Genomic DNA, 26,194 nt, shown 5'->3' with positions numbered 1-26,194 from the left:
ATATGTGTGTGTGCATTATATGAGTGAAAATGCAGTAATTGTAATGAGAAATTCTTTCTGTTTAGCTCAAATCCCCTCTCCTTTGAAGCTAATGTACCATTTGCTACCTTAACTGATCTCAGTAATCTGTAGATCTAGTGTACAAAAACAAGTCTCTATACTAATCTAACCCCATTAGAATAATATACTGGTGGATATCTTCACAGTTATATACTTAATCTTCTGTCTTGTGTCCACCTATTCAATCTGTCTCAAGCCACTTTCAGGTGGCCACAATACCCGACTAAAGCCACCTATTGTACTCCTATGGAGCTGTCGGGTGACCACCTGAAAGTGGAGAACCTGGCCAGGAGGTTTACTTACCTAACCCTTCTCCTGTAGGTATAATATCCTGCTCCGCGAATCCCCCATTGCACCTGAAAGCAGCACCAGGGAAAGGTGCTAGCAGCTTTCAGGTGCCTAGCAGGGGGCAGGCTGATGACAGTCAGTTGGCGACCCAACTCCCCGCTGCCTGACAGTCCACCATCATGGGAGAATGGGGCTGGGGCGGCCAGCGGGGAATTATGGGGCTGGACAGCCATTCCAGCCCTGTAGTCCCCCGCCAGCCGCCCCAGCCCTGTAGTCCCCTGCTGGCCGCCCCAGACCTGCAGTCCCCCGCCGGTCGCCCCAGCCCTGCAGTCCCCCGCCTGCCGCCCCAGTCCTGCAGTTCCCCCGCTGGCCGCCCCAGCCCTGCAGTTCCCCCGCCGGCTGCCCCAGCCCTGCAGTTCCCCTGCCGGCCGCTGCAGCCCTGCAGTCCCACGCCGGTGGGGGCTTTCAGGCAGCGAAGAGGGGGCTGTCAGGCAATAGGGAGGCAAGCTGTCAGGCAGTGGGGAGACAGCTCGTCAGACAGTTGCCCCTGCCTGGACTCAGGAGCCAACGTTTGCTCTGCGGCCCCTCTCCCCGCTTCAGACCTTTCAGGTGGCAGAACACCGCACTGACTTCAGGACTGCCACCTGAACGTCCTTCGCACATACCCACAGCCGGCTCCAGAGCCGCATTCTCCAGGCGATTCCACCTGAAAGCGGCTTCAGTCACCTTGAAATCTCATAATCCTATCCATTTTAAATTTGATGACAAATATTTAACTTAAATTTCTCACCCATATCGTTGATAGATATTTTGAATAGTTGTAATCGCTGTGCATGCACAATGTTACTTCCATTTGAGAAAATACATTTTATTTCTGGTCCATAACTTTTCAATTCATGCTAATACATTACCCATAATATCAGGCACTTTAATTTTGTACACTACCCTTTTCTGTGAGATTTTATATAAAACTACCTGAAAAATCCAAGTACACCACATTCACTGTTTACTCATATGTACTAGTTAAGTCCTCAAAAAAAATTCTAGTAGTTTTGTCAAATGCTATTTTCAGAAATCCATGGTGACTTTGACATTTTCTAAATTTCCTGTTGTCTTTTATACCAGCCTCTGGTATTTTCCACTCAACTGATGTTAGGCTGAATTCCAGTGAATCTAATCATCAAATTTCTTTTGGAGAATGTTCCTGCCATCCCTGCTAATGTGTACTTTCCTGTTTTTTCTCTTCCTTTCTAAACGGTGGAGTTACATTTGTCACCTTGTAATCTATTTCTATAGGAGCTATTCCATAACCAAAGAATTCAAGAAATGAGAACTAATGCATTTATTATTTAAACTGCTGCCTCCTTTGTTATTCTTAGATGCAAATTATCAGACTCTGGGCGAGGGGTGGGGGTTTAACTGCTTTTAACTATTTTTAAACTATGTTTAACTTTTTCCCTGGAACTATATTATTAATACTCATTTCTTTTGGTTCCTCATCTTAAATTCTTGATTCCTTAACATTTCATGAAGGAAATTTCCATTATTTTCTGTGAAGACAGAACCAAAGTATTTGTTTAATTGAACTAGTCTCATCTGCCAGCATTTGGCCCTTATCCATCAGAACCATTCCAATCCAGTACCTTTAAACATTCTAATTTTACCTCTCCTCTTCTAGCTTATTCCATGTACCCATCATCCTCTCTTTGAACAACTTTCCTCATGTTCCTTTTAAATCTTTCTCCTCTCACCTTAAACCCATGGTATTTAGTTTTAGATTCTCCTCCATAGGTAAAAGACCTCTGCCTCTCATTGTTTTATAAACTTTTATAAGGTCACATTTCCATCAACTTTGCTCCAGGGCCAACAGTTTCAGCCTATCTAGCCTCTCCTTGTATCTCAAACCTTCAAGCCCCAGCAACATTTTTGTAAATCTATTCTGCACCTCCTCTAACTTAATTACATCTTATATTATGACCAACAGAATCACACAATACAGTATGTTTCCCCATAGCCAAAGTTCTGAATACTGAAAAGATCTAAAAACCAAATTTTTTTGCGAAGCCAGCAGGACATCACAAGTTGAAAAAAAAATGATCACCCAACTTGCCTATGTGTGGCTCTGACACTCTGTTGGCGCCATTTTAATAACAACAGAGCTCTTGTGTACCATACAAAGATAGAGTTGTAAATGGCAAAAAGGTCTATAGTGAGCACTATGGATGTCAGTGAAAAGAAAGAGGAAGCAAATAGAACAGAAAGTCAATCTATTGGCGAAACTAGACAGCAAAGTGTGAGACGTCTTACAGAAGAGTATTGTGTTGGAATGACCACAATATTATGTTTTTTATTTAGACTTCGCAGGATCTTAATGACATCCTGGCAGTGGTCGTTCACACAAAAACAACCAAAATTTCAAATCTCTGTTTCTGACTGCGAGTTTATATAACATACCGGCAGTGCGGTATGTAAAGAGGGGGACGTCATATTCATAGCCCTTAGACACAGAATTCCTGCAGTTCAGTTTAGACTGCAGAAGTTCCGGGAAAAAGAAAAAGTCTAGGAGGTAAAATATCAGAATGGGAATGGTGCCCTCATACCTGTTCCGAGCTTTTTACACAGATTGCGTTCTGGGAAAATGGGAATAATTTTTCTGGAATGCATCGGCTATGTAAAAACATATATGACCTGAAGAAACAGAAAGGTAAACTGTTGAAGTTCTATTCTGAAAGTGATGAACAAAGGTTAATGAAAGATAGAAAAACACTGCATCAAGGTAAAAGTGAAGATCTTGATCATGCGTTGGTGGAGAGGATCCATCAGCGTCGCAGTGAACACCTGCCACTTACTGGTTTGCTGATCGTGAAACAAGCATTATTTCCTGCACAAAAAGCCTGCCATTGTTTTTTGTTGTTTGTTTAACCGCTGATACAAGTATTCTGTTATTGTTCCGATAATTGAAAAAACCCAATAACTAAAAAGGTCCAGTCCCAAGCTTTTCAGATGCTTCAAATGTGGTATCACCAATTCTTGTATAACTGTAATGTGACCACCCAGCACTTGTTCTCAATGCCCTGACTGATGAAGGCAAGCATTTCATATGCTGCCTTTTCTACCTGTTTAAATGTGCTGCCATTTTCAGGGATCTATTGTACCCCTAGGTCTCTGTTCTATTACACTCTCCAGGGTCCTGCCATTTGCTGTGTGTGTACGATCTGGTTTCATTTTCTGAAATGCATCACTTCATATTTGTCTGAGATAAAATTCCATCTGCCATTCCTTTGCTCACTTTCCATATTAATCTGGATCCTGTTGTAACCTTAGACAACCATTATTCACCACACTACCAATTTTAATGTCTTTGACAAAAAATACCTACAGATGCTGAAAATCTGAAATAAAAATAAAAAGTGTAAAAAAAATCTGCAGATCAGGCAGCATCTGCACCAGAAGAAACAAGATTAATGTTTCCACTTGAAGCCCCTTGGTCAGAATTGGAAAAATAGAAAATAGTTAGTTTTCTTTCTTTCTTTTTCAATCTTTTTATTATTATTATTATTATAAGTTAGAAACACATACAGTTCAAAGAGATATAAAAAATACATAGTAAGTAATGAATTAATACAGAGATATTAAACAATAATATTACAGAATAAAAATATATCATAAAAAAAATAATTTTTGATCAGTTTAGGGTGTGAACTATCTCTAAAAAAAGATATAATTAATAACAATATATGAAAAAAGAGAAAAAAAAACCCCAAAAAAGAAGAAAAAACAAATCTGAATTAAAAAAAACTTAAAAAAAAAACTTTTAAAAAAACCTACAGATATAGCTAAACCACGCCGATCACTCCGATCTCATCTTACAGCCCAATTATCATACATAATCATAGAAAGAAAACAGAGCCAGATCAACTCACCACAAATGAAAATATTGAATAAATGGTCGCCAGGTTAACTCAAACTTAGAAGGGGATTCATAGACAGAGTTTCTAATTTTCTCTAAATTTAAACGTAGTATAGTTTGGGTAAACCATTGGAAAACAGTGGGAGGATTTACCTCTTTCCAATTTAATAGTAAGAAAATAGTTAGTTTTAAATTGCAGAGAAGGTGGGAGAGCAAAGTCTAGGACAAAGAATATCTTTAAATTGGGACCAAAGTGATTGTGAATGATAAGATTATGATAAAGCCATTTGGTTTAACTGTGAATGATGGAAGTTAGCAAAAAAGGACATATAAAAAGCTGCAAAATGTAAGAAATGTTCAACTGGTATGGTAGTGTTATGGGAAGAAGTAATATTACGTATACATAACCTGCAGCTAAGTTGCCCAGTTCCGATACAATATCAGAGATCTTAAAGGAATCCTGAATATCAGAAATTGATAATCCCCTGAAGGCTTCAATGATCCCTTTCAGAAGGTGAGATGCAGTCAAGGGCATTGGTAACTGTGGTTAAGTTAACACAGTTAAGGAAAAAGGAAGGCATCACCTTGTATTGCGTGGAAAGACTTGACACTGGAACAGATACAACGGTGATGGAGGAACTGGGAGACTGGAATAGAGTCCTTACAGGAGGCTGGGTTGGAGAAAGTATAGTCAAGATAGTATCTGAATTTGTGCATCGTCATGGATGTCTGTTGATAACCTATCATGTGAGTTAGTGATGGAGGAGATCCAGGAAGGGAAGAGTCAATGATGAATTATGTGAAGGTGAGAGGCTAAAGGAAAGAAATTGGCAGCAGAGATAACTAATTTTTAAAGTTCTGTCTGGGTACAGGAAGGGACACGAATACAAGTCTGTGGAAAGAGAATCAGAGTTAAACTTACAAGTCGTTTAAACATCTCATTAGGTCTTTATTTAAGATTTGGTGTCTTAAGCCATTCTTTGACCAGTGCAAGGTTTTACACTTCTACAATATGCAATATGTGCAATATATTGCAATAAGGTGCATTTTTTTTTAGAAAATATTACTACAAAGTCAGCTTTTTTGTAAAAGAATTAGAGATGGAAAGATAATGTGCACCAGGTTGTGTTAATGAGTTGTCCAAGTTGTGCTATTGAAATTACAGTTGATATTGTGATTGCAGTGACTTTATTTTACTGTAATCGGAATAAGGTGGTTTGGCTTGATCTTGCATTGATTTTTGTATTCTGGTATGGCTTTTATTCACAGGAATGGAGAATGATGACAATACTGTTCAGTATGCTATTGGACGGTCAGACACGGTGGCTCCTGGTACAGGCATTGATATGGAATTTGATGCTGATGTTCAGACAATGTCTCCTGAGGCCGCTGAGTATGAGACGTGCTACGTGACGTCGCACAAAGGACCATGCCGAGTTGCTACCTATAGCCGAGATGGACAGCTGATTGCTACAGGTTCCGCTGATGCATCCATCAAGATTCTGGATACAGAGAGGATGCTAGCTAAAAGTGCCATGCCTATTGAGGTATGGCAGTCAAGTAAACATCTGTTTTAAAGGTCAAAGTTATTAATTATGATCTGTTTCTCCAGCAGGCAAACTTCATCCTAGAAACCACTATTTTTGAACAAAAGTAGCAGGTGTAACATTTTCTTTTGTTATGGGCAATGCTGAAATCCAATCCCATCCTTTCTAGGGATACATACACATGGAATATGCAATCTAGGGCTTATGAAGTTCAGTTCAATAAATTGCCAGAAAACAAATACCATGTAAGTTGTTGAATTATTGTTAAAAACCCATCTGGCTCAGTGATTTTCTCCAACGAAGAGAATCCCATCACTTGAGTTGATTCCTACTTATTGAAAGATTGTAACATTTCTTTAGGTTAACAAGACATTGAGAAAGTATTGAAAGGTCTTAGCATTTTGTTTTTACATTGTATGTTGTTGACAGTTAAAGACAGCTCTAAATTAATGAGCTATTTAAAATTTGTTATTTAGATGCTCAACATTGAAGTTCCAGGGCAGCATGTTTGGCATGGTGGTTAGCGCAACACTTTACAGCACTAACGATTGGGACTTGGGCTCGAATCCCGCTCTGTCTGCGGGGGTTTTCCTCGGGGGCTTCGGTTTCCTCTCACCATTTGAAATGTAATGGGGGTGTAGGTTCATTGGGAGTCAATTGGGTGGCATGGACTCGTGAGCCGAAATGGCCTGTTACTGTGCTGTCTTCTTTGGCTTGGCTTCACAGACGAAGATTTATGGAGGGGTAAATGTCCACGTCAGCTGCAGGCTCGTTTGTGGCTGACAAGTCTGATGCGGGACAGGCAGACACGGTTGCAGTGGTTGCAGGGGAAAATTGGTTGGTTGGGTGTTGGGTTTTTCCTCCTTTGTCTTTTGTCAGTGAGGTGGACTCTGCGGTCTTCTTCAAAGGAGGTTGCTGCCCGCCGAACTGTGAGGCGCCAAGATGCACGGTTTGAGGCGATATCAGCCCACTGGCGGTGGTCAATGTGGCAGGCACCAAGAGATTTCTTTAGGCAGTCCTTGTACCTCTTCTTTGGTGCACCTCTGTCACGGTGGCCAGTGGAGAGCTCGCCATATAACACAATCTTGGGAAGGCGATCATCCTCCATTCTGTAGACGTGACCTACCCAGCGCAGTTGGATCTTCAGCAGCGTGGATTCGATGCTGTCGGCCTCTGCCATCTCGAGTACTTCGATGTTAGGGATGAAGTCGGTCCAATGAATGTTGAGGATGGAGCAGAGACAACGCTGGTGGAAGCGTTCTAGGAGCCGTAGGTGATGCCGGTAGAGGACCCATGATTCGGAGCCGAACAGGAGTGTGGGTATGACAACGGCTCTGTATATGCTAATCTTTGTGAGGTTTTTCCAGACTCTTTTGTGTAGTCTTCCAAAGGTGCTATTTGCCTTTGCGTTGTCGATCCTTGCATCCGATGAAATGGTGCAGCCGAGATAGGTAAACTGGTTGACCGTTTTGAATTTTGTGTGCCCGATGGAGATGTGGGGGGGCTGGTAGTCATGGTGGGGAGCTGGCTGATGGAGGACCTCAGTTTTCTTCAGGCTGACTTCCAGGCCAAACATTTTGGCAGTTTCCGCAAAACAGGACATCAAGCGCTGAAGAGCTGGCTCTGAATGGGCAACTAAAGCAAAGAGTAGTTCACGGACAAGTTGCTCTTGTGTCTTGGTGTGAGCTTGCAGGCGCCTCAGATTGAAGAGATTGCCATCCATGCGGTACCGGATGTAAATAGCGTCTTCATTGTTGAGGTCTTTCATGGCTTGGTTCAGCATCATGCTGAAGAAGATTGAAAAGAGGGTTGGTGCGAGAACGCAGCCTTGCTTCACGCCATTGTTAATGGAGAAGGGTTCAGAGAGCTCATTGCTGTATCTGACCCGACCTTGTTGGTTTTCGTGCAGTTGGATAACCATGTTGAGGAACTTTGGGGGACATCCGAGGCGCTCTAGTATTTGCCAACGCCCTTTCCTGCTCGCGGTGTTGAAGGCTTTGGTGAGGTCAACAAAGGTGATGTAGAGTCCTTTGTTTTGTTCTCTGCACTTTTCTTGGAGCTGTCTGAGGGCAAAGACCATGTCAGCAGTTCCTCTGTTTGCGCGAAAGCCGCACTGTGATTCTGGGAGAACATTCTCGGCGAGACTAGGTATTATTCTATTTAGTAGAATCCTAGCGAAGATTTTGCCTGCAATGGAGAGCAGCGTAATTCCCCTGTAGTTTTAGCAGTCTGATTTCTTGCCTTTGTTTTTGTACAGGGTGATGATGATGGCATCACGAAGGTCCTGAGGCAGCTTTCCTTGGTCCCAGCAGAGCTTGAAAAACTCATGCAGTTTGGCATGCAGAGTTTTGCCGCCAGCCTTCCAGACCTCTGGGGGGGATTCCATCCATACCTGCTGCTTTGTCACTTTTCAGTTGTTCAATTGCCTTATATGTCTCTTCCCGGGTGAGGACCTCATCCAGCTCTAGCCTTAGGGGCTGTTGAGGGAGCTGGAACAGGGCGGATTCTTGGACTGAGCGGTTGGCACTGAAAAGAGATTGGAAGTATTCTGACCATCGGTTGAAGATGGAGATCTTGTCGCTGAGGAGGACTTTGCCATCTGAGCTGCGCAGCGGGCTTTGGACTTGGGGTGAGGGGCCGTACACAGCCTTTAGAGCCTCATAAAAACCCCTGAAGTCACCAATGTCCGCGCTGAGCTGGGTTCGTTTGGTGAGGCTAGTCCACCACTCATTTTGGATCTCCCGGAGTTTGCGCTGAAGATGGCTGCATGCGCGACAGAAGGCTTGTTTCTTCTCTGGCCAGGACGGCTTTGTAAGGTGAGCCTGGTGGGCAGCTCGTTTCTTTGCCAGTAGCTCCTGGATTTCCTGGTTGTTTTCGCTGAACCAGTCCTCGTTTTTCCTGGAGGAGAAGCCCAGTACCTCTTCAGTGGATTGCAGTATGGTAGTCTTCAGCTGATCCCAGAGGGTTTCTGGGGACGAGTCCGTGAGGCGGATTGCATCCTCGAGCTTTGCTTTGAGGTTTGCCTGGAAGTTTCCTCTCACTTCATCTGACTGCAGGTTTCCAACATTGAACCTCTTTCTTGGGGCTTTACTGTTCCTGGACTTTGGCTTGAAGTGAAGGTTGAGCTTGCACCTTGAGGTTGACTAAAGAAATTCCTCTGCATCTCTGTTTTATAAAGCGTCAACATACATTCATGCTCTTATATTCTTTTCCTCTTGACATGAATGCCAGCACTGCATTTGCTTTCTTCACCACTGACTCAACCTACAAGTTTACCTTCAGATCATCCTGCTCGAAGTCTCCCAGATCTGAGAATTTTCACTTTCTGCCCATTTATTTTTTTTCTACCAAAGTACTTAATCGTACACTTTCAATGGGTTCACTTTGAATGGGTTCATTCAAGATTCAAGATTTCTTTATTGTCATGTAATAATACAAAAGATGTAATATTACACCAAATTGCCTTCTGCCTGCCATAATTACATCTTTGCTCTCCAATATATTTGCTAAACAATTGATACCAAGTTTGACATTTCCTTATTAAAGCTGTGTAGATGTAGGTTAATGGGTGTAAATTTGGCGGCACAGACTTGTGGGCTGAAATGGCCTGTTACTGTGCTGCTTGTATGTTTAAATTTAAAGAATGAGCTTACTTACATATAAAAGGAAAAAAAAACTAACGAGCAAAACAGTAGGTTAAAATATTACACTTAAGTACTGACACGCATTTAAAGAAAAAAAGTACAATGGTTAATTTTCTAGATCCTAATTGAATATGCTGAATGTTTTCAAGCTGAAAATAATTTTATGATTCTCAAAGGGATTTTTGTTGCTTACAGAATATACACATTCTGGAATTGGACTGATGCATTCTGCAGTTTTATTGCAAATTGTAAATGTTGAAGGAGCTTATATCCTCTCAAAACTACAAAATCTTTTGGTATCAGAAGCATTTCAAGTTACTCCGAAACTTGGTGTATTGCACTTTAAAAACAGAAAGGGGGCACTCTGACTTAAGAGTAATGTGTGTGGAACAATTTTGTCCTAACTCATATCCAGAGTATGAAATTCATTCAAATTCAAGATTGTCCCACATTTTTCTTGGGCTTAGATTGATGTTATTTCATGTAGTTTTGTAACAAAATAATTTCATTCATTGGCCCATTTATTAATTTGCACTGCCAGTCTGGGTGTATTTTTGAAGACTTGTTGAGGTCTGTACTGTCACGTGATCAACCGCTGCATGCACACCAAATAGAAGTGGACAACGGGGGAAATGTAATTTTACTTCGAGGAATTTGTTTTTAATATAATTCTAATTCTTTTAAACAGGTGATGATGAATGAGACAGCACAGCAAAACATGGAGAATCATCCAGTCATCCGCACACTGTATGATCATGTGGATGAGGTCACATGTCTTGCTTTCCACCCCACAGAACAGATACTAGCATCAGGGTCAAAAGACTACACACTGAAACTTTTTGATTATTCCAAGCCTTCTGCCAAAAGGGCGTTTAAGTATCTTCAGGTCAGAAATCAATGTTCATCACTTTATTTGATACCATTGTTGCTTTCATTTTTTGATTTGGTTGAAACCCTACACTAAGCCTGAGCAGTCTACACTAATGAAATCCATTTTGATATAGATATTATTTTTCTTTAATTAAGATGCAAATTGGATATGAAAGAACACCTAATATATACCAGAGTGTTCCTAGGTCTCTGGCTAAATTCCTTTCCCTATTACCAAATTGAAATGATCTGTTCTTGGGTTTTTGAGGTGTCAGATCTGCTTGGTGTCAATTTATACAGCACAATGATGGTGCCATACCTAGTGATAGAATGTGTCCTCAGCATTTGTCTCTACCAAGACTCTGGAGTCATCATCCTACTAATGCTGTTGTGGACAAATGCATTTTCAAAAATAGATTGGCAAGGACCTGGTGAAATTGATGGTTGAATGTTGATTCACATTGCCTGTTGCAGTTTGATGGCTGTGGTGGTGCCATTTAGGTCCCTTCTGCAGAATACATTCTGTGTCCTTGCTACTGTCACTGCTTCAAAGTGCCATTCAGCTTGCAGGAGCACTAATTCTTCATCTAAGAGAGGGTGGTTGATTATCATCAGTGTTTCCTTGTCTTTCTTCGACCTGATCCTTGAGATTTTAAGGTTTGTAATTTGCTGAGGTCTCCTCTGGTTACACCTTCCAGTGGTATACCAGTGTAATGCCTCCTCTGAGGTGTTTGATCTGTCTGTGAGACAAGATTGTGATGAAGCAATCTGATCATTGTAAGGTACAATTCAGCAAGCAAGACCACATTAGGTTGTAGCTTGTTTAATTCATTGGATAGCTTTCCCAGTGTAGACACTAGTTCCCAGGTTTTCTCCAGGGATAACTTTGGAAGATTGATTGAGCTGTGAGCAACTGTGCCACGGCTGATAGCTTTATCCTTTTTCTGTTTTTAACTTGGCAGTAATGGCACTATTTGTAATTTTACTGGCAATTTCAGAATTACAACTAAGATTCAAATATATCTGCAGCTCTGGAGTTGCATGTCAGCCAGATGTAACAATGAGAGATTTCCTTTCAGAAGGACATGGGTGAATTAGGTGAACTGTTGTGTTTTCTATGTCCCAGCATTTTCAATTTTTATTTCATGTCAATTAAAAGCAGGAAGTGTGACTGTTTGTTTTTCATTGGTGTTTACAAGAAAAAAGGAAGAAATTAGAAAGGAGCAATGTGAATTCATGTAATTATTTATCAATTATCTCTAGCTTACCTTTTATGTTTTTAGGAAGCGGAAATGCTGCGCTCCATTTCTTTTCATCCTTCTGGTGATTATATTCTTGTGGGGACCCAGCACCCCACTCTGCGATTGTACGATGTTAACACCTTTCAGTGTTTCGTGTCGAGCAATCCTCATGATCAACATAAGGATGCCATCTGTGCTGTGAGCTACAATCCCAGTGCAAATACATATGTCACTTGCAGTAAAGATGGCAACATCAAGCTCTGGGATGGCGTATCAAACCGCTGCATCACTACTTATGAGAAAGCACACGACGGTGCAGAGGTGTGCTCCATTATGTTCTCAAGAAATTCAAAGTATGTTTTGTCAAGCGGAAAGGATTCTATTGTGAAGCTATGGGAAATATCAACTGGTCGCACAATGGTCAAATACACAGGTAAGAAATGGTAACTGTGAACAAAAATTGAATGACATGGTCCGTTGCTTGTTAAACATTTCATCTTTGAGCATATCATAATGTCAATATTGAAGGTTTCCCTTTTCCCTTTCAAGTTATGAAGAGGGCATAAGAAAACAACAAAAGGATATAGATTGTGAATGGGAAAAGATGTGGCAAATGAGGTGCAATGTGAAAAAAAATGTGAAATTATACATTTTGGCAAGAATTTTGTTGGAAAAGAAACATTATTTAAATAGTGAATAATTCTTCTGCAACAGAGTGCATGCTTTGTAAAAGGCTGGGATTCAGGTACAGCAAGTAGGAGCACCAGGAGCTGTAAGTTCCAAGTCATGTATTGTATTTAGAAGCAAAGCCAACAGAACATTATCATTTATTGCGTTGGCCATTGAATAAGAGGTAGCCTGCATTTATATATGGCCTCAAGAAGATCTGTATTGTACAGGTCCCATTATTTAATGCTTTGGAACTAACACCTGGAGTGGGAGGGTTGAGCAAGTCTGGAAGACTAGGCTTGTAATTCTTAGAGGAAACAATGAGCTAATAGAGGAACTCAATGTGTCAGACAGCATCCATGGTTAAAATGGCCAGTCAGCATTTCAGGTGGGAACCCTTTGTTGTTACTCGAGTTTAGTAGACTGAGAGGTGACAATTGAAACATGGAAGATCCTGTGGTCTTGACAGAATGAATGCAGAGAGGACATTTCCGAATTAAGAATTGGGATGACTGTTTAAAAATAGTGGTTGCCCACCTAGGTACTTTTTCTGTGGGTTGTGAGTTCTTGGAACTCTGTTCCTCAAAGATTGTGAATGTTCGAGCCTTTGAAAAATTTTCAGGCAGCGTTGGATAGATTGGGCTAAGTAAGGGAGTGAAAGATAATGAAAAAGAATGTAAAATTTGAACTCAGGAAGCATCAGAGAAAAATATTCTAATGATCGGAGTCATACTTTACACAGTGGAAGATGGCTGTTGGAAGTCAATCATTTTAGTCCAACAACATCGGTGCAAGCGTTCATTAGGGCTGATTCCAAGGTCTGAGCAATAGAAATCTTCCCACATAAGGTTGGAGTGGAAATAATATTTAATGATTTCAGCGATTAAAATAGTCCATATCTGCAGGCAGTAAGTCTTAGACAACAGTTCAGGCATGAGTAGAAAATTGACGGTTAACATCCATGATCCAGAATTACTGTGGAATTGCCATCTCCAGCGTCCAACCACCAACTATTAATAGTGACATTACCGTCATCAGATCCTCAGTATCAACACCCATGGGGGTTGTCATTGACCAGAAACTCTGCTGAGTTGGGCACCTGCTCTGTGGCCACAAGACCAAAGGTGAGGCAAGATATATTACAACAATTGCCTCACTTCTGATAGCCCAAAGTTCGTCAATCAACTGTAACACACAAGAGCTTGATGGGATACAGTCCACTTGTCTGGATGAGTGAGACTCAGAACTTTGACATCATCCAGGATTGATTATATCTACTGCTGCACACATTGCAGCTACAGTGTGTACCACCTACAAAATGCACTACAGAAATCTGCCAAGACTATAATGAAGCCACTTCTCAAACTTCTTCCACCAAGTGCGAGGCAGGTTCATAGGAGCACCAGGAGCTGTAAGTTCCAAGTCATGTATTGTATTTAGAAGCATTTCCCTGTTCCTTCATTGCTAGGTTTAAATTGTGAGTTTTGTCACCAAAGTTCAAAATTAAAATTTTATTGCTCATTGACATTGCATACAGCCCTCAGGTTCGTTACCTGCAGGCTGAGCTCAGCAAATCTAGATACTAGTAACTAAAGCCAAAATTACAGTAAATCAAACATGGCAGTAAGCAACATTTGCATCAGAGTGGACCCTCTGTGAAAACAATCTAGGCAGTTTCTCTCTTGCAGGTGATGGGGATCAGAATTAGCAGTTACTTGGAGAAGTATAGTTGATTAGGTAAAGCCACCATTGATATGCTAAACATGTTAAGAGTTTTCTTATGAAGTAAGAGATGATCATGGATGATGGACTTCCAAAAGCTTTTGATGAAGTTGTCTGTCATAATGCTGAAGCCCAAATGAAATTGACCAAGTAATGGGAACAAAAGTACTGAAAGGTTCAAAAGCAGAGCAGAAATGGTACTAGGACAGCATCTTTTCTTAGTACATATTAATGATGTTGTAAACTAGGAGGACAGTAGAGATATTAATAGACTGATGAACAGGTGGCAGATGAAATTTAATGATGAGAATTTAATTAAATTAAAAATTTAATGAGGTGTAATTTGATTAGAGTGAACAACAATATGCGTAAACATAATTCTGATAAGATCATTGGATTCAATGGAACTGACAAAGCAGATTGAGAAAATGATTGAAGAACGTGCAGGATTGATTGTAGGCTTTATAAAATATGGCATAGATTGTAAAAACTTAAAAAACAATCAGAAAAATGAAACCAGAAAAAGGAAGAAAATTGTGAGGAAGGGGAAAGAAAAACAGGAATAAACTCTGAGTTTTAAACAAAAATCAACTTTTAAAATTTAAAAAAAGGAAACCAGTTTATCAGTATGACTTTGGAAAAAAAGAATCAATTTTTGAAATAATTTGATGTATTTTTGATTTATAGTTGTGCCAAATCTATTTGTTGCTATATGCAATGTGCTCTTATTTGAGGATCCAGAGAGTGAGGCGATGGCTGAAGACATACTGTCAATGAGAAAGAAAGGATAAAGGGAAATAAATAAAGGTGGAGCAATCAGAAATAGAGGGAACTTAGAGAACTGGAAATCTGGAAGGGGTTACAGAGATGGATTAGGAAACATGGAGTAACTTGAACATTTAGGTAAGAATTTTAAATTTGAGGAACTCAGCCAGTGTAGCTCAGAGAGGGCAGGGTTACTGGTGGGGATAACTTGGTGTGCATGGCATATCAGTTATGGAATTTTGGGAAAGCTGAATATTGGACATTATTTACTAGTATTCTCTTCAGCACAAGGCATTTTCAATCTCAGAAGAAACTTGTGTTTCTAAACCTTAGATAGATAATCAGTTGACTATTATAAGTCACAGGGCACACAATTCAGGATACATAAAAGCATATGACAGTTTGGAAGTTTATACTTGAGACATTACTGTACCTGAGGTAATGTCTTTCATATTAGGTTTTAAACTACAAGATGATTTTGCTTCTAGATGAATAAACAAAAATATAATTAACTTGTAATTTTGAAGAGAACTGTGTCAATATTTTATCTCCGGACCAATATGATGAAAAGTATTGCAGTTTCTGTACCCTGTTAACAACACTTCAAATTAGTCAATTGGCGGTAAAACATTTTTGAACATTTTATAATCAACTTATATAAATGCATGTGCTTTATACTAAATTTGGAGAGTTCTGAAATTTACGAAGCATGAGAAGTTTTGGTGCAAGAAAAGGAGCGAACTTTACATTAACTATTGCATTTTTCCAAAATGAAATTGTAATTTTGCAAGCTGTGAGTGGCTCACACTTACAAAAAAAATGTTTTGCATCTTCTGTTCAATTCTGAGCACCTTTAATTTGAAAAATTTGTTTTTTCTAAACTGGTGTGGCTTTGGAAGCCACCTATGAATTAACCTGTCCACTGGTAAAACCTGTTATTTTCCTATTTGTCATACCTTTAAACTGTACAGAATGATCTAAGAGCTGAAGTCTGTTTCATCAATGAATTGTTGAAATGAAACATGTGCAAGCTAAATAATTTGGGAATGGGGCCTACAATGGTTCAAGTTTGGACTGTACTTGTAACAAGGCATTTCAAGTACAGATTATACATATACAGAACAACTCTGATTATCCAAAATGGTTGGGACTGGGCCCATTTCGGATAAACCGTTTAAAAAAAAAAAACCGCTCACTAGCAATAGCAAATCACTTGTAACAACAAACAACAAGTTAAGGCTTTTTAAGCATTAAAATAAAGTTTATGCTGGCCGCTGCCGATCACCGACACTTCCCCACTGAGGTCCCACTCCTGCCTGGAAGCTTGATGTCCCTGCTGCTGCAGCTGGGAGCTTGAGGTCTGCTGCTGCCGGTGCTGGGGGCTAAAGGTACCCTGCTGGGAGCCCGAGGTCCGCTGTTGCTGGTGCCTAGAGCCCGAGGTCTGCTGTGCTGCTGTCGGTGCCGGGAGCCTGAGGTCCGCTACTGCCGCTGTTGGGAGCTCAATGACCCTGGTCAGTTAGGCTCCGGAAAATTTTCAGATGAATGAGGATTTCAGAAATCTGGATTTTGGAGAATCCAATTTTGGGTAATCAGAGTTGTACTGTATGTCAGAAACTGACTTTCGAGAAGTTTGCAGATGGGCAATTTCCTTAAATTATTCTCTACACTACAAGGCTTGGTTGATAAACTAAATGGCAATTCTTAATGTGTTAATATTGGATGCTGTCTAATTGTTCACTAAGAATGGGTGTGAGTACCTTAACACAGACCGGTCCTTAAATTTAGAAATTGCACTGAACTCATTTTTACTTGCCCAGCTGAACCACTCATTCTTTTAACTAAATCTTGATTTTCTTGGCCAATGTGAATCTTTTGTTTGAATTGCATGCAATTTGAGAAAATGTTTAATTGGAGATAGAGTTTTAAAAATGAGACGGACTCTATCTTGCTACATTGTGTCAGTTAATTTAAAGGAGCTGGACAAGAGCATTGATTGGACTCTTTCTCCATCTAGGAGCTGGATTGAGTGGTAGACAAACGCACCGCACCCAAGCAGTTTTCAACCACACTGAAGATTACGTGCTTCTCCCTGATGAAAGAACAATCAGTCTTTGTTGCTGGGATTCACGTACAGCTGAACGCAAGAACCTCCTGTCTCTAGGTCACAACAACATTGTTCGTTGCATCGTGCACTCACCTACGAATCCTGGCTTCATGACATGCAGTGATGACTTCAGAGCTAGATTCTGGTATAGAAGGTCTAGCACTGATTAAATGAGACAATCAAAGGGATTCTCAAAATCTGGTAACTGCATTGAGTAAGAGTTGGGAAGTTGTTACAACTTGACTAACTCTCCTTTGAGTTCTAGACATTGGTCTGAGTTTGCAACTCATTCTAAACTATGAAATTACACTGTTAATTTTAAATGCCATGCTGATTGGCCTCCACACATTAATGGGCTCTTGGGCCCATGTTGATTTTGTTCATTTTATTCTTGAAATGCAGATAGTTTGCAACATGATTTGTGTTTTCACATGTTCAGTCTGAGAACTAGCTATTGCCATTATTATTTAGTTAATACAACACCAAACTTCCCAGGAATTGAAGTTACTACTGTGAAAGATTGCTAAATTAGCAATTACCACTAGGTGTTAATATAGTTTTCCTTTTGTCCAAGTTTGGTAGCATTAAGCTTCCTTAAAACAGAATGATCTGTCTCTGAAATTTACAAAATGAGAGTATGGAGTCTTTAATTTCCTTCAATACTTCCAAACTGATGTACAGATGCTAGCTGTCAAAAAATAGAATTTGTGCTACCCAAAGTAGGTCCTAATAAATTTGGAACATAAAATTTTATACTAATTTAGTACAAAATTATTATTTTCTCTGAGTTGTTCAAAGAAGGTAGTGTGGAAGTTTATGAGCAAAAATAACCTGTATCCCATTTTGCATTTCACGTAGAGTCTGAGAAGAATATTACTTATTTAACATAAATAACTTTAAGGTGAACGCTGACTCTACATTAGTATTTGCTTAATAATCAGTGTTGCTTTATGAAGTCAGTATTTGCATGCAGTCTACAATCTTTTTAGATGTTCTTTCTCAGCCACAGTTTTGATATGGTTTAAATTTAAAAATGACATCTGTCTATAAATTGATATTTTCATATTAATAAATCTTACATTTATAATATGCAAGATCACTCTCAAAACTGTTCATTTTTCCTTGTGATGTATTTGTAACCTATCAGCCAGACAATGCTGTGGCTGTGTAATTGGACGCTTAATAGTAATGAATAAATTTGAAACTTTAACTATTGTTTCCTCAGTTTCCTTTTGACTGACTTCTGAGCTATGGTTCCACATTGTAATATTGTACACATTTCTATAACTTGTGAATGATTCTAGAATCAATATTTTGTTGAAGGACTGTTTACCAAATTGACCAAAGTTCCTTCAATACTTCCAAACTGGCATTTAGAGGTCATTACTTGCTTGTAGTGGATCATGAGCTAAAAGACTTTTTTTGTCCTTCTAAGTTCAGTTATTCTAATGAGCATCTTCAATGTGTCTTCTCAGCTCATTGCGCAGCACTTTCTGGTCATTTCTTTTCCAGAATTTGGGTACTTAATCTAGATTAGTGATTTTCAAACCTTTTTTTCCCCACTGACATCAGTATTCCCTTTGCCATTGGTGCTCTGTGATTAGTAAGGGATTGCTTAAGGTGGGATGTGAGTGGAAAGAAAAAGTTTGAAAACCACTGTTTTAATTGTACCTAATTGACTCATTATGTGCACGGTTTTATAACTCCAAAGGAAATGGGCCAATGACAATTTTTCTCAAGTAAAATATTTCCATAATAGAGTCTAGAGCAGTGATTCTCAACTTTCTCTTCCCACTCACATATCACCTTAAGTAACCCCTTACTAGTGCTCTTTATGGATTAGGGATTACTTAAGGTGGTATGTGAGTGGAAGGAAAAATTTTTAAAATCAGTGATCTGGACTGATACTTGCACATGGTTCTGAAGGACTGCTTCATTATTAGGTGCCATTTTTGGGGTGAATTATGGCATTAGATAAACCAATGAGAATATTTAAGAGAAATGGTTTTTTTTGGTGTTATAGTCATTATCAACAAAACCAGAAACAATGTGATTTTGAACAATTCCAGTTAAGATTTTTCATAACATGTAAACATTAGTTCCCGAAGCTCCAGTTCTTTGAGAAGGGTTTCATGCTGTTCGTGTCAAAACAAGTGTAAGTGAGAGGTTGCAAAACTTAATCTGCTGGAAGAACTCAACAGGTCAAACAGCATTAGTGGGGGGAAAAATGGTCAATGTTTCAAGCCTAAACCTTTTTGATGAAGGGTTTGTCCTGAGATGGCCATTCTTTTTCTCCCACTGATCCTGTTTGACCTGTTGAGTTTCTCCACTAGATTGTGTTTTGTTTCATATTCCAGCACATGCTGTATGTCCCCAGTAAATGAGGGGTTATCCGTCAAAACTTTCTAGCTGGACGACAAAGGTTTGCTGTCTGTGCAATGTACGTTTAACTATCTCCTCCAATGTCCCGAACATGTAGATACCCTAAAGGGAATTTACCTGGTGAAAGTATAGGTGGTATCTCATTGAGGGTCCCCCTTTGAGAGATTTCCTTGTAAGAGAATCATCCCTTTATAAGTAAATATCTTAAGTTCAGAGCTGACATGCATGACCATTAATTATCAAAAGTATTGGGTTACATCTTTGCTTTTGTATCCAATTGTAAAATCTGAACTCTGCATACAGTGCTATGACAACAAAATAATTTCTTCATGTACAAACTGGGCTATGAGTTTGAAGCTATACTTGTCCACAAAGAGAATTAAAAACCTTGCACTATGCTGACCTCAGCTAGTACCAGTAATTGCATAGACTTGTCCCAAGACGGCTGATATTTTTTTTTCTCTTGTTTTGCTTTGTCAAGAACTACTGAAAACATTACAAATTTGAAGCTGATATCAGGAAGTGAAATTAGAGGAAGAAATTGTGAAGTTTCGAGTCCTCTAGCCCAACTCATCAATAGCAACTAATTTGCCAACCTGAACTAATCCCATTTTATCCCATATCTATACAAACCATTCTCTTCCGCACGAATAATATATTGAGTTTATTGTTGTGTACATGTACAGTTAAAAATAGACTAAAGTCTTTCATTCTACAGCCAAACGGGTACTTTGTAAAGAAAATCAACTACAATAGAATTTCAGAGTGGTGTTACAGTAGTGCAGTTCGAGATTACTTCTTGTAGTCCCAGAATAGTTTATGATTAGAGTAGTAAGGGGAGGTTCAAAAGCCTGACAACTATTGGAAGAAAAAAAATGTTGTGGACCTAGAAGTGCTGGTTTTCAGGCTTCTGTACCCTCTTCTCAAAGGTAGCAACGAGAAAAGGTGGTGACCAGGGTGATGGGGGTTCTTTATGATGCTGACTGCCTCCTTGAGGCAGAGCCTCCCACAGATGTTTTCGGTGAAGTGATGGACTTGGCTATGTTTTGCTACCTTCTGTAGCCTTCTGGATTTCTGGGCCCTTGAATTGCCAAGCCAAGGTGCCATGCAATCACAGTGTACCCAGAGGATTGGTAGAGTTTTCAACAGCATGCCAAATCTGTTCAGACAGAGAAAGTAGAGTTCATGAGCTCCCAGGAACTTGAAGGTACTAACCCACTCCACCTCCCACCCATCAATGAGGATGGGGAGTGCTGTCCCTCAGCCTCCCCTTCCTAAAATCCGCAATGGGTTCCTTGGACTTGGTGATATTGAGCAAGCTGGTTGTTCTGGCATGACCCAACCACATTTTCAATCTCCATTTTGTATTCTGACTCATTATTTCCTGTTACTTCGGCTAACAATTTCAGAGCTGAACTTGGCTATGCAGTCATAAGTGTGCAGGCAATAGAGCAAGGAATTAAGCATGCAGCCTTGGGGTGCCCCTGTGTTGATTGGGGTCTGCCGATGAGGAAATCAAGGATCTAGATGCAGAGGGACGTTGAAGAAGCTCTGTGTGTTGAGCAGCATCAGTGGGAGAAATAAAACGGATGGTATTTCAGCCTGGTGAAGTCTTGAAAATGTGTGCAGTTTGTAGGTTAATTGTTGTATTTGGGCATCACGGGCCAGAAGGCCTTGTTGCTAGGACGTATGTCTAAATTAAATAATTTGAAATTTATTAAGTGTTCCGAAAAGAAGCATTGACAATTCTTTTCCACAGGTCCTGCTGTATCTGCTGAGTTCTTCCAGCAGATTGTTTTTTAAATCTTATTTTAATATTTTATGTTTCACTTGCGGTATTCTGCCTTACAGTGGACAAACAGGTCAAATACTGGAATAGCTGCATATGACCCTATTTTTTTTAACTATTCACATCTCTGTAGTCCTCCAATTCTACCTCTTAAACATCCAATTAGGGGGGCGTACCATGTGATGACGTTGGGTTAGACTGATAATCCCTGTTCTCCTTGAAAAAGGTGAGAAAAAGTGACAGAAAAAGTGACCCTATTTTTTTTAACTATTCACATCTCTGTAGTCCTCCAATTCTACCTCTTAAACATCCAATTAGGGGGGCGTACCATGTGATGACGTTGGGTTAGACTGATAATCCCTGTTCTCCTTGAAAAAGGTGAGAAAAAGTGACAGAAAAAGTGACAAAAAGTTACAGAAAATACATGAAAGAGATCAACAATGCCACCAAAGAAGGATAAAGAACTTACCATTGTACAAGTGTGATATAGAGAATTTAGGTTAAAAAGACTTAAGTTAAAATGTGATGATTAATCATAAACAGGGAAGCCAGAACGGACAGAGAGTTTACTAGCAGTCAAGGACAGAAGGAGCTGCTGAATATGTTTTTTTAAACCTATCTTTTCATGGTCATAGTGAGAGACATGCAGGAGACAAAGGATTGATAAGAAGTGTGAGAAACAGAATTCAGTGAATGTAGAGTTCACAGCGTACGTAACGAACGTGATAATTAATAATGCAGTTATACTTAGAATGTTTTTGTAATACTAACCAATTAAAACAGTATTAATAAGAAGGGGAAGGGCAAATAATAAAGGTATAAAAATCAATGCACTGTATGTATCGGGGCTTAACTGGTGAGAAACCAGTTAAGTCCAACTCTGCAGACTTGTAAATAAAGCTTGTCGTGTCATCAGTTTTAAAGAGACTCATGTGTGAGAAGTTTTATTTCTGACAAATGGGGGCTCGTCCGGGATCTACACTCCGGCCGTGAGGGGAGGCGAGAAGAGGGACATCGGAGGCGGTGCACCCCGCTGAGTTCAGCGGCTCCTAGTCCCTTGCTCGTCGCTTCGGGCGGCTTGAGCGAGTGGTATCCGGACAGGGTGACACGACAAGACGGAGAGGAGAAGGGTGACGGTTCAATCCCCGGGAAGACACCGGTAAGTGACGACTTACGATTGTGGTGTGGGGATTGGGTAACAGGTGTAACGGGATACACCTGTTTGGATAAAAACCTAACGGAATAGATTAAGTATAGATCTTTTGTCGTTGTGTGAGGACCCTGTCGCGGGACTCTAGGATAGACCCCAGGGAAACCTCGGCGGTAACCGAAGGAGGGACAGCACCTCCGACGAAGTGCCGAGAAGAGAGGGGTCAACCCCAGGAAAACCTCAGCGGTAACCGAAGGAGGGACAGCACCTCCGACGAGGCGTCTGAGAGGAAGGGAGTAGGGTCCAGAGCGAGAGGGTCCTCAGCAACGATAAACAGATCTAGGTGGGAAAATGGGAGGATCAAAATCTAAGGGCTCGTCTAAAAATTCAGGACAATTCCTGGGAGTACCCCTTGACAGCCCTTTGGGGAGAATGTTTGAAAATTGGGATAGTAATAGATATCGGGACAAAAACAAGAAAAAGATGGTCCAATATTGTCTCCTTTGGTCAAAACAACCTATTAAAGGTTCCTCGGTCTGGTGGCCGAAATTTGGATCTGATGAGGATTGGGTTAGACAAGCATTAAACATATATGTAAATTCAAGACCAAAGGTGAATCAAGAAGAGTCAGCATATGCATTTTGTTGGGTTCCCTGGCCAGGATCCTTAACAGAATGTTTTAAATTGAGAGTGGCAGGAGAAAAGAAATGGGAACCTCTGGACAACCTTCCCCCTCCTTATATTCCCCCGGTGCCTACTGCGCCCGAGGAAAGCTTATTACCGGAGGGGAAAGGTGATGAATCTGATTGCCCCGAAGGGGGCCGGGATAAAAAGGATGAATTAAGGGAGTCGGACCCTAAACTTCCACCGGTAAACCGACCCTGGACAAGATCCCAGACTGGTCCAGGACCATCAAAGTTTTCAATAAACCTAAATCCCCTGAGAGAAGTTCCTATGGGAGGACCGGGAGGGGGAACGGGATATGTGAATGTTCCCCTAACTAGTACAGAGGTGCGGGGATTTAAGAAAGAAATGAAAAAGTTATTGGAAGATCCTATAGGACTGGCTGAACAGCTTGACCAATTCTTGGGACCAAACACATATATGTGGGAAGAGATGCAGGCAATAATGGGAACATTATTTTCACCCCAGGAGAGGCAGATGATTCGACGGGCTGCCCTCCTCATGTGGGAATATGAACAACCTGGGGACCCTAGACCCCATGAACAAAAATATCCCCTAAATGAACCCAGGTGGGACAAACGAGCACCCGAGGGATTGGCAAGTATGAGACAATATAGAGAGTGGACAATTAAAGGGATACGGGAGGCTGTGCCAAAGGGTCACAATTTTACCAAGGCATTTGGGAACCACCAGGGGAAAGACGAGTCCCCTACTGATTTTTTGGAGAGGGTGAGAAAGAATGTCCAACAGTATGCTGGTGTGGACCCTAGTACACCAATGGGTGAACAGCTTATTCGAATTGAATTTGTTTCCAAATCATGGCAAGACATTAGAAAGAAACTAGAAAAGGAGGAGGACTGGAGTGAAAAACCCCTAAGTGAACTGTTAAAAAAGGCACAAAAAGTATATGTGCAGAGAGAAGAAGAAGATCAAAAGAAGGCGACAAAGGTTATGGTACAGACTATCCGACAGATGAATGCTGAATCCAGAGGGGAAAGAAAACAAAACCTTCCTCTAAACAATCCAAAATATCCAAGAGAGGGAAGACCCCGGAGATTCGTTAAGTGCTATTACTGCAATGAGGAAGGACACTTTAAGAGGGAATGCCCCCGATACAAGAGGGAATTGCGTGCCCTCGAACTTATGGAAGAAGATTAGGGGTGTCAGGGGTTCCAAATGTTAGGGACCAAATATAAGAGGGAACCCCTGGTAAAACTAAAAATTGGTCCCAAGGGAGAAGAGGTGGTGTTTATGGTGGACACAGGAGCGGAACGAAGTAGTGTAATAACTGTGCCAATCGGAACTGAGCCTATAAAAAGTAATTTGACAATTTCTGGGATAGAAGGAGCTCCCAGAATGGTATCAATAATTCCCCAAGTAACAGTGAAACTGGAAGAAAGAGAAGGGGTACAAGACCTCTTGTTATTACCTTCGGCTGGATTTAACCTCCTAGGAAGGGACTTACAGGCTCTCCTAGGTTTGGGTGCTCTCCCTGTGGACGGAGAAGTGCGAGTCCACCTCTGCGCTTTAAAGGAAGAGGATGAACGGCAGATTGACGAGAGAGTCTGGTATAAGGAGGGAAATCGAGGAGGTCTGGACATCCCACCTTTACATGTCACATTAATACCAGGTCATCAGCCGGTAAGGAAACGTCAGTATCCTATTTCTTTGGAAGGGAGAAAAGGGCTACAGCCGGTAATTGAGACTTTAATACGAGACGGACTATTAGAAGAATGCATGTCACCTTATAACACCCCTATACTCCCAGTAAAAAAGTCAGATGGATCCTATCGCCTAGTTCAGGATCTAAGAAGTTTGAATGCTATTGTTCAGACCCGCCACCCAGTGGTGCCTAATCCCTATACTATTATGAGTCGGATTCCCCCAGACCATGAGTGGTTTAGTGTTATCGACTTGAAGGATGCCTTCTGGACTTGTCCGTTAGAAGAGGAAAGTAGAGATATGTTTGCGTTTGAATGGGAAAATCCATGGACAGGTAGACGGAGACAGTTTCGGTGGACTGTATTGCCCCAAGGGTTCACTGAATCTCCAAACCTGTTTGGACAAATGCTAGAACAAATCCTGATGGACTATCCACAATCTGATGATTCCCAACTAATGCAGTATGTGGATGATTTACTATTATCAGGACCCAAGGAACAAGAAATGAGGAGAGAGACCATTAGACTCTTGAATTATCTGGGGAAAAAGGGTCTACGAGTGTCCAGAAACAAGTTACAGTTTGTTGAGAAAACTGTGATATATCTGGGACACCAGATAAGTAAAGGACAGAAACGGATTACCCCTGAACGAATTGCGGGAATCACTAGAATGCCTTTACCCCGTAATAAGAAGGAAATAAGACAATTCCTGGGACTCTTAGGATACTGTAGGTTATGGATAGAGGACTACTCAGTTTTGGTGAAGTTTATGTATGATAAACTGACAAATGAAAATGACTATCCATTGAAATGGACCCAGGAGGAGGAGGGATGGTTCGAGGACTTGAAACATCGCCTAACACGAGCCCCAGTGCTCACTCTGCCCTCTTTAAAACAGCCCTTCCAGCTATTTGTCACTCATAACCAAGGAACAGCTGTGGGAGTTTTAACACAAGAAAAAGGCGGTCAGCGACACCCAGTAGCTTTCCTTTCCAAAATGATGGACCCAGTGTCTCGCAGATGGCCGACGTGTATCCAGGGAGTAGCGGCTGCTGCTCTGTTGGTAGAGGAAGCACGTAAACTTACTTTTGGAGGAAAGATGACTGTGTACACCTCCCATTCTGTGAGTGTTTTATTAACACAAACTGCCCATCGATGGCTGACTGATTCTCGCATATTAAAGTATGAAACCATTTTAATGGTTGGAGAAGATTTACAGTTTGCAAAAATTAATAGCTGCAACCCAGCTCAATTTTTATACGGCAGTGAAACAGAGAAAGAGGTGGAGCATGACTGTGTCGAGTTGACAGATCTTCAGACCAAGACCCGAGAAGACCTTTGCGATACTCCGCTGGGAGAAGGATATGAATTCTACATTGATGGCTCCGCCAGATGTGTTGACGGAATGAGAAGAAATGGGTATGCTATAATAGAAGGAAATACTTGGAAAGTAGTAGAATCCACGAGACTACCCGGAAGCTGGTCAGCACAATCCTGTGAACTATATGCCTTGCAGAGAGCCCTCAAAATACTGGCAAAGAAAATTGGAACGATTTACACAGATTCCAAATACGCATACGGAGTAGTGCATACCTTTGGTAAGATCTGGAAGGAGCGTGGTCTAATTACATCAAGAAGAAAGGAATTGGCACACGAACAGATGATTACTCTGACTCTAGAAGCCTTAACATTACCCCAAGAAATAGCA

General features: G+C 40.8%; 1 protein-coding gene across 4 annotated transcripts in view; it reads left to right on the top strand.

Annotated features, from left to right (window-relative positions):
• cstf1 (cleavage stimulation factor, 3' pre-RNA, subunit 1) overlaps positions 1–18,030 on the top strand; it is a 59,701-nt gene extending 41,671 nt beyond the window's left edge. For all 4 annotated transcript variants that reach the window (XM_069884783.1, XM_069884781.1, XM_069884782.1 and 1 more), the window contains exons 3-6: positions 5,528–5,805; positions 10,138–10,335; positions 11,603–11,993; positions 16,731–18,030. In XM_069884783.1, the coding sequence (XP_069740884.1) occupies positions 5,528–5,805; positions 10,138–10,335; positions 11,603–11,993; positions 16,731–16,990 (1,127 nt within the window). In that variant the 3' untranslated portion in view covers positions 16,991–18,030. The remainder of the gene's footprint in view (positions 1–5,527; positions 5,806–10,137; positions 10,336–11,602; positions 11,994–16,730) is intronic.
• The last annotated feature ends 8,164 nt before the right edge of the window (positions 18,031–26,194 follow it).

Source organism: Narcine bancroftii, chromosome 6 (assembly GCF_036971445.1).
Source record: "Narcine bancroftii isolate sNarBan1 chromosome 6, sNarBan1.hap1, whole genome shotgun sequence".
Lineage (NCBI taxonomy): Eukaryota > Metazoa > Chordata > Chondrichthyes > Torpediniformes > Narcinidae > Narcine > Narcine bancroftii.
The sequence above is the reverse complement of the archived record's forward strand: the minus strand, read 5'-3'. Positions and strand labels throughout refer to the sequence as shown.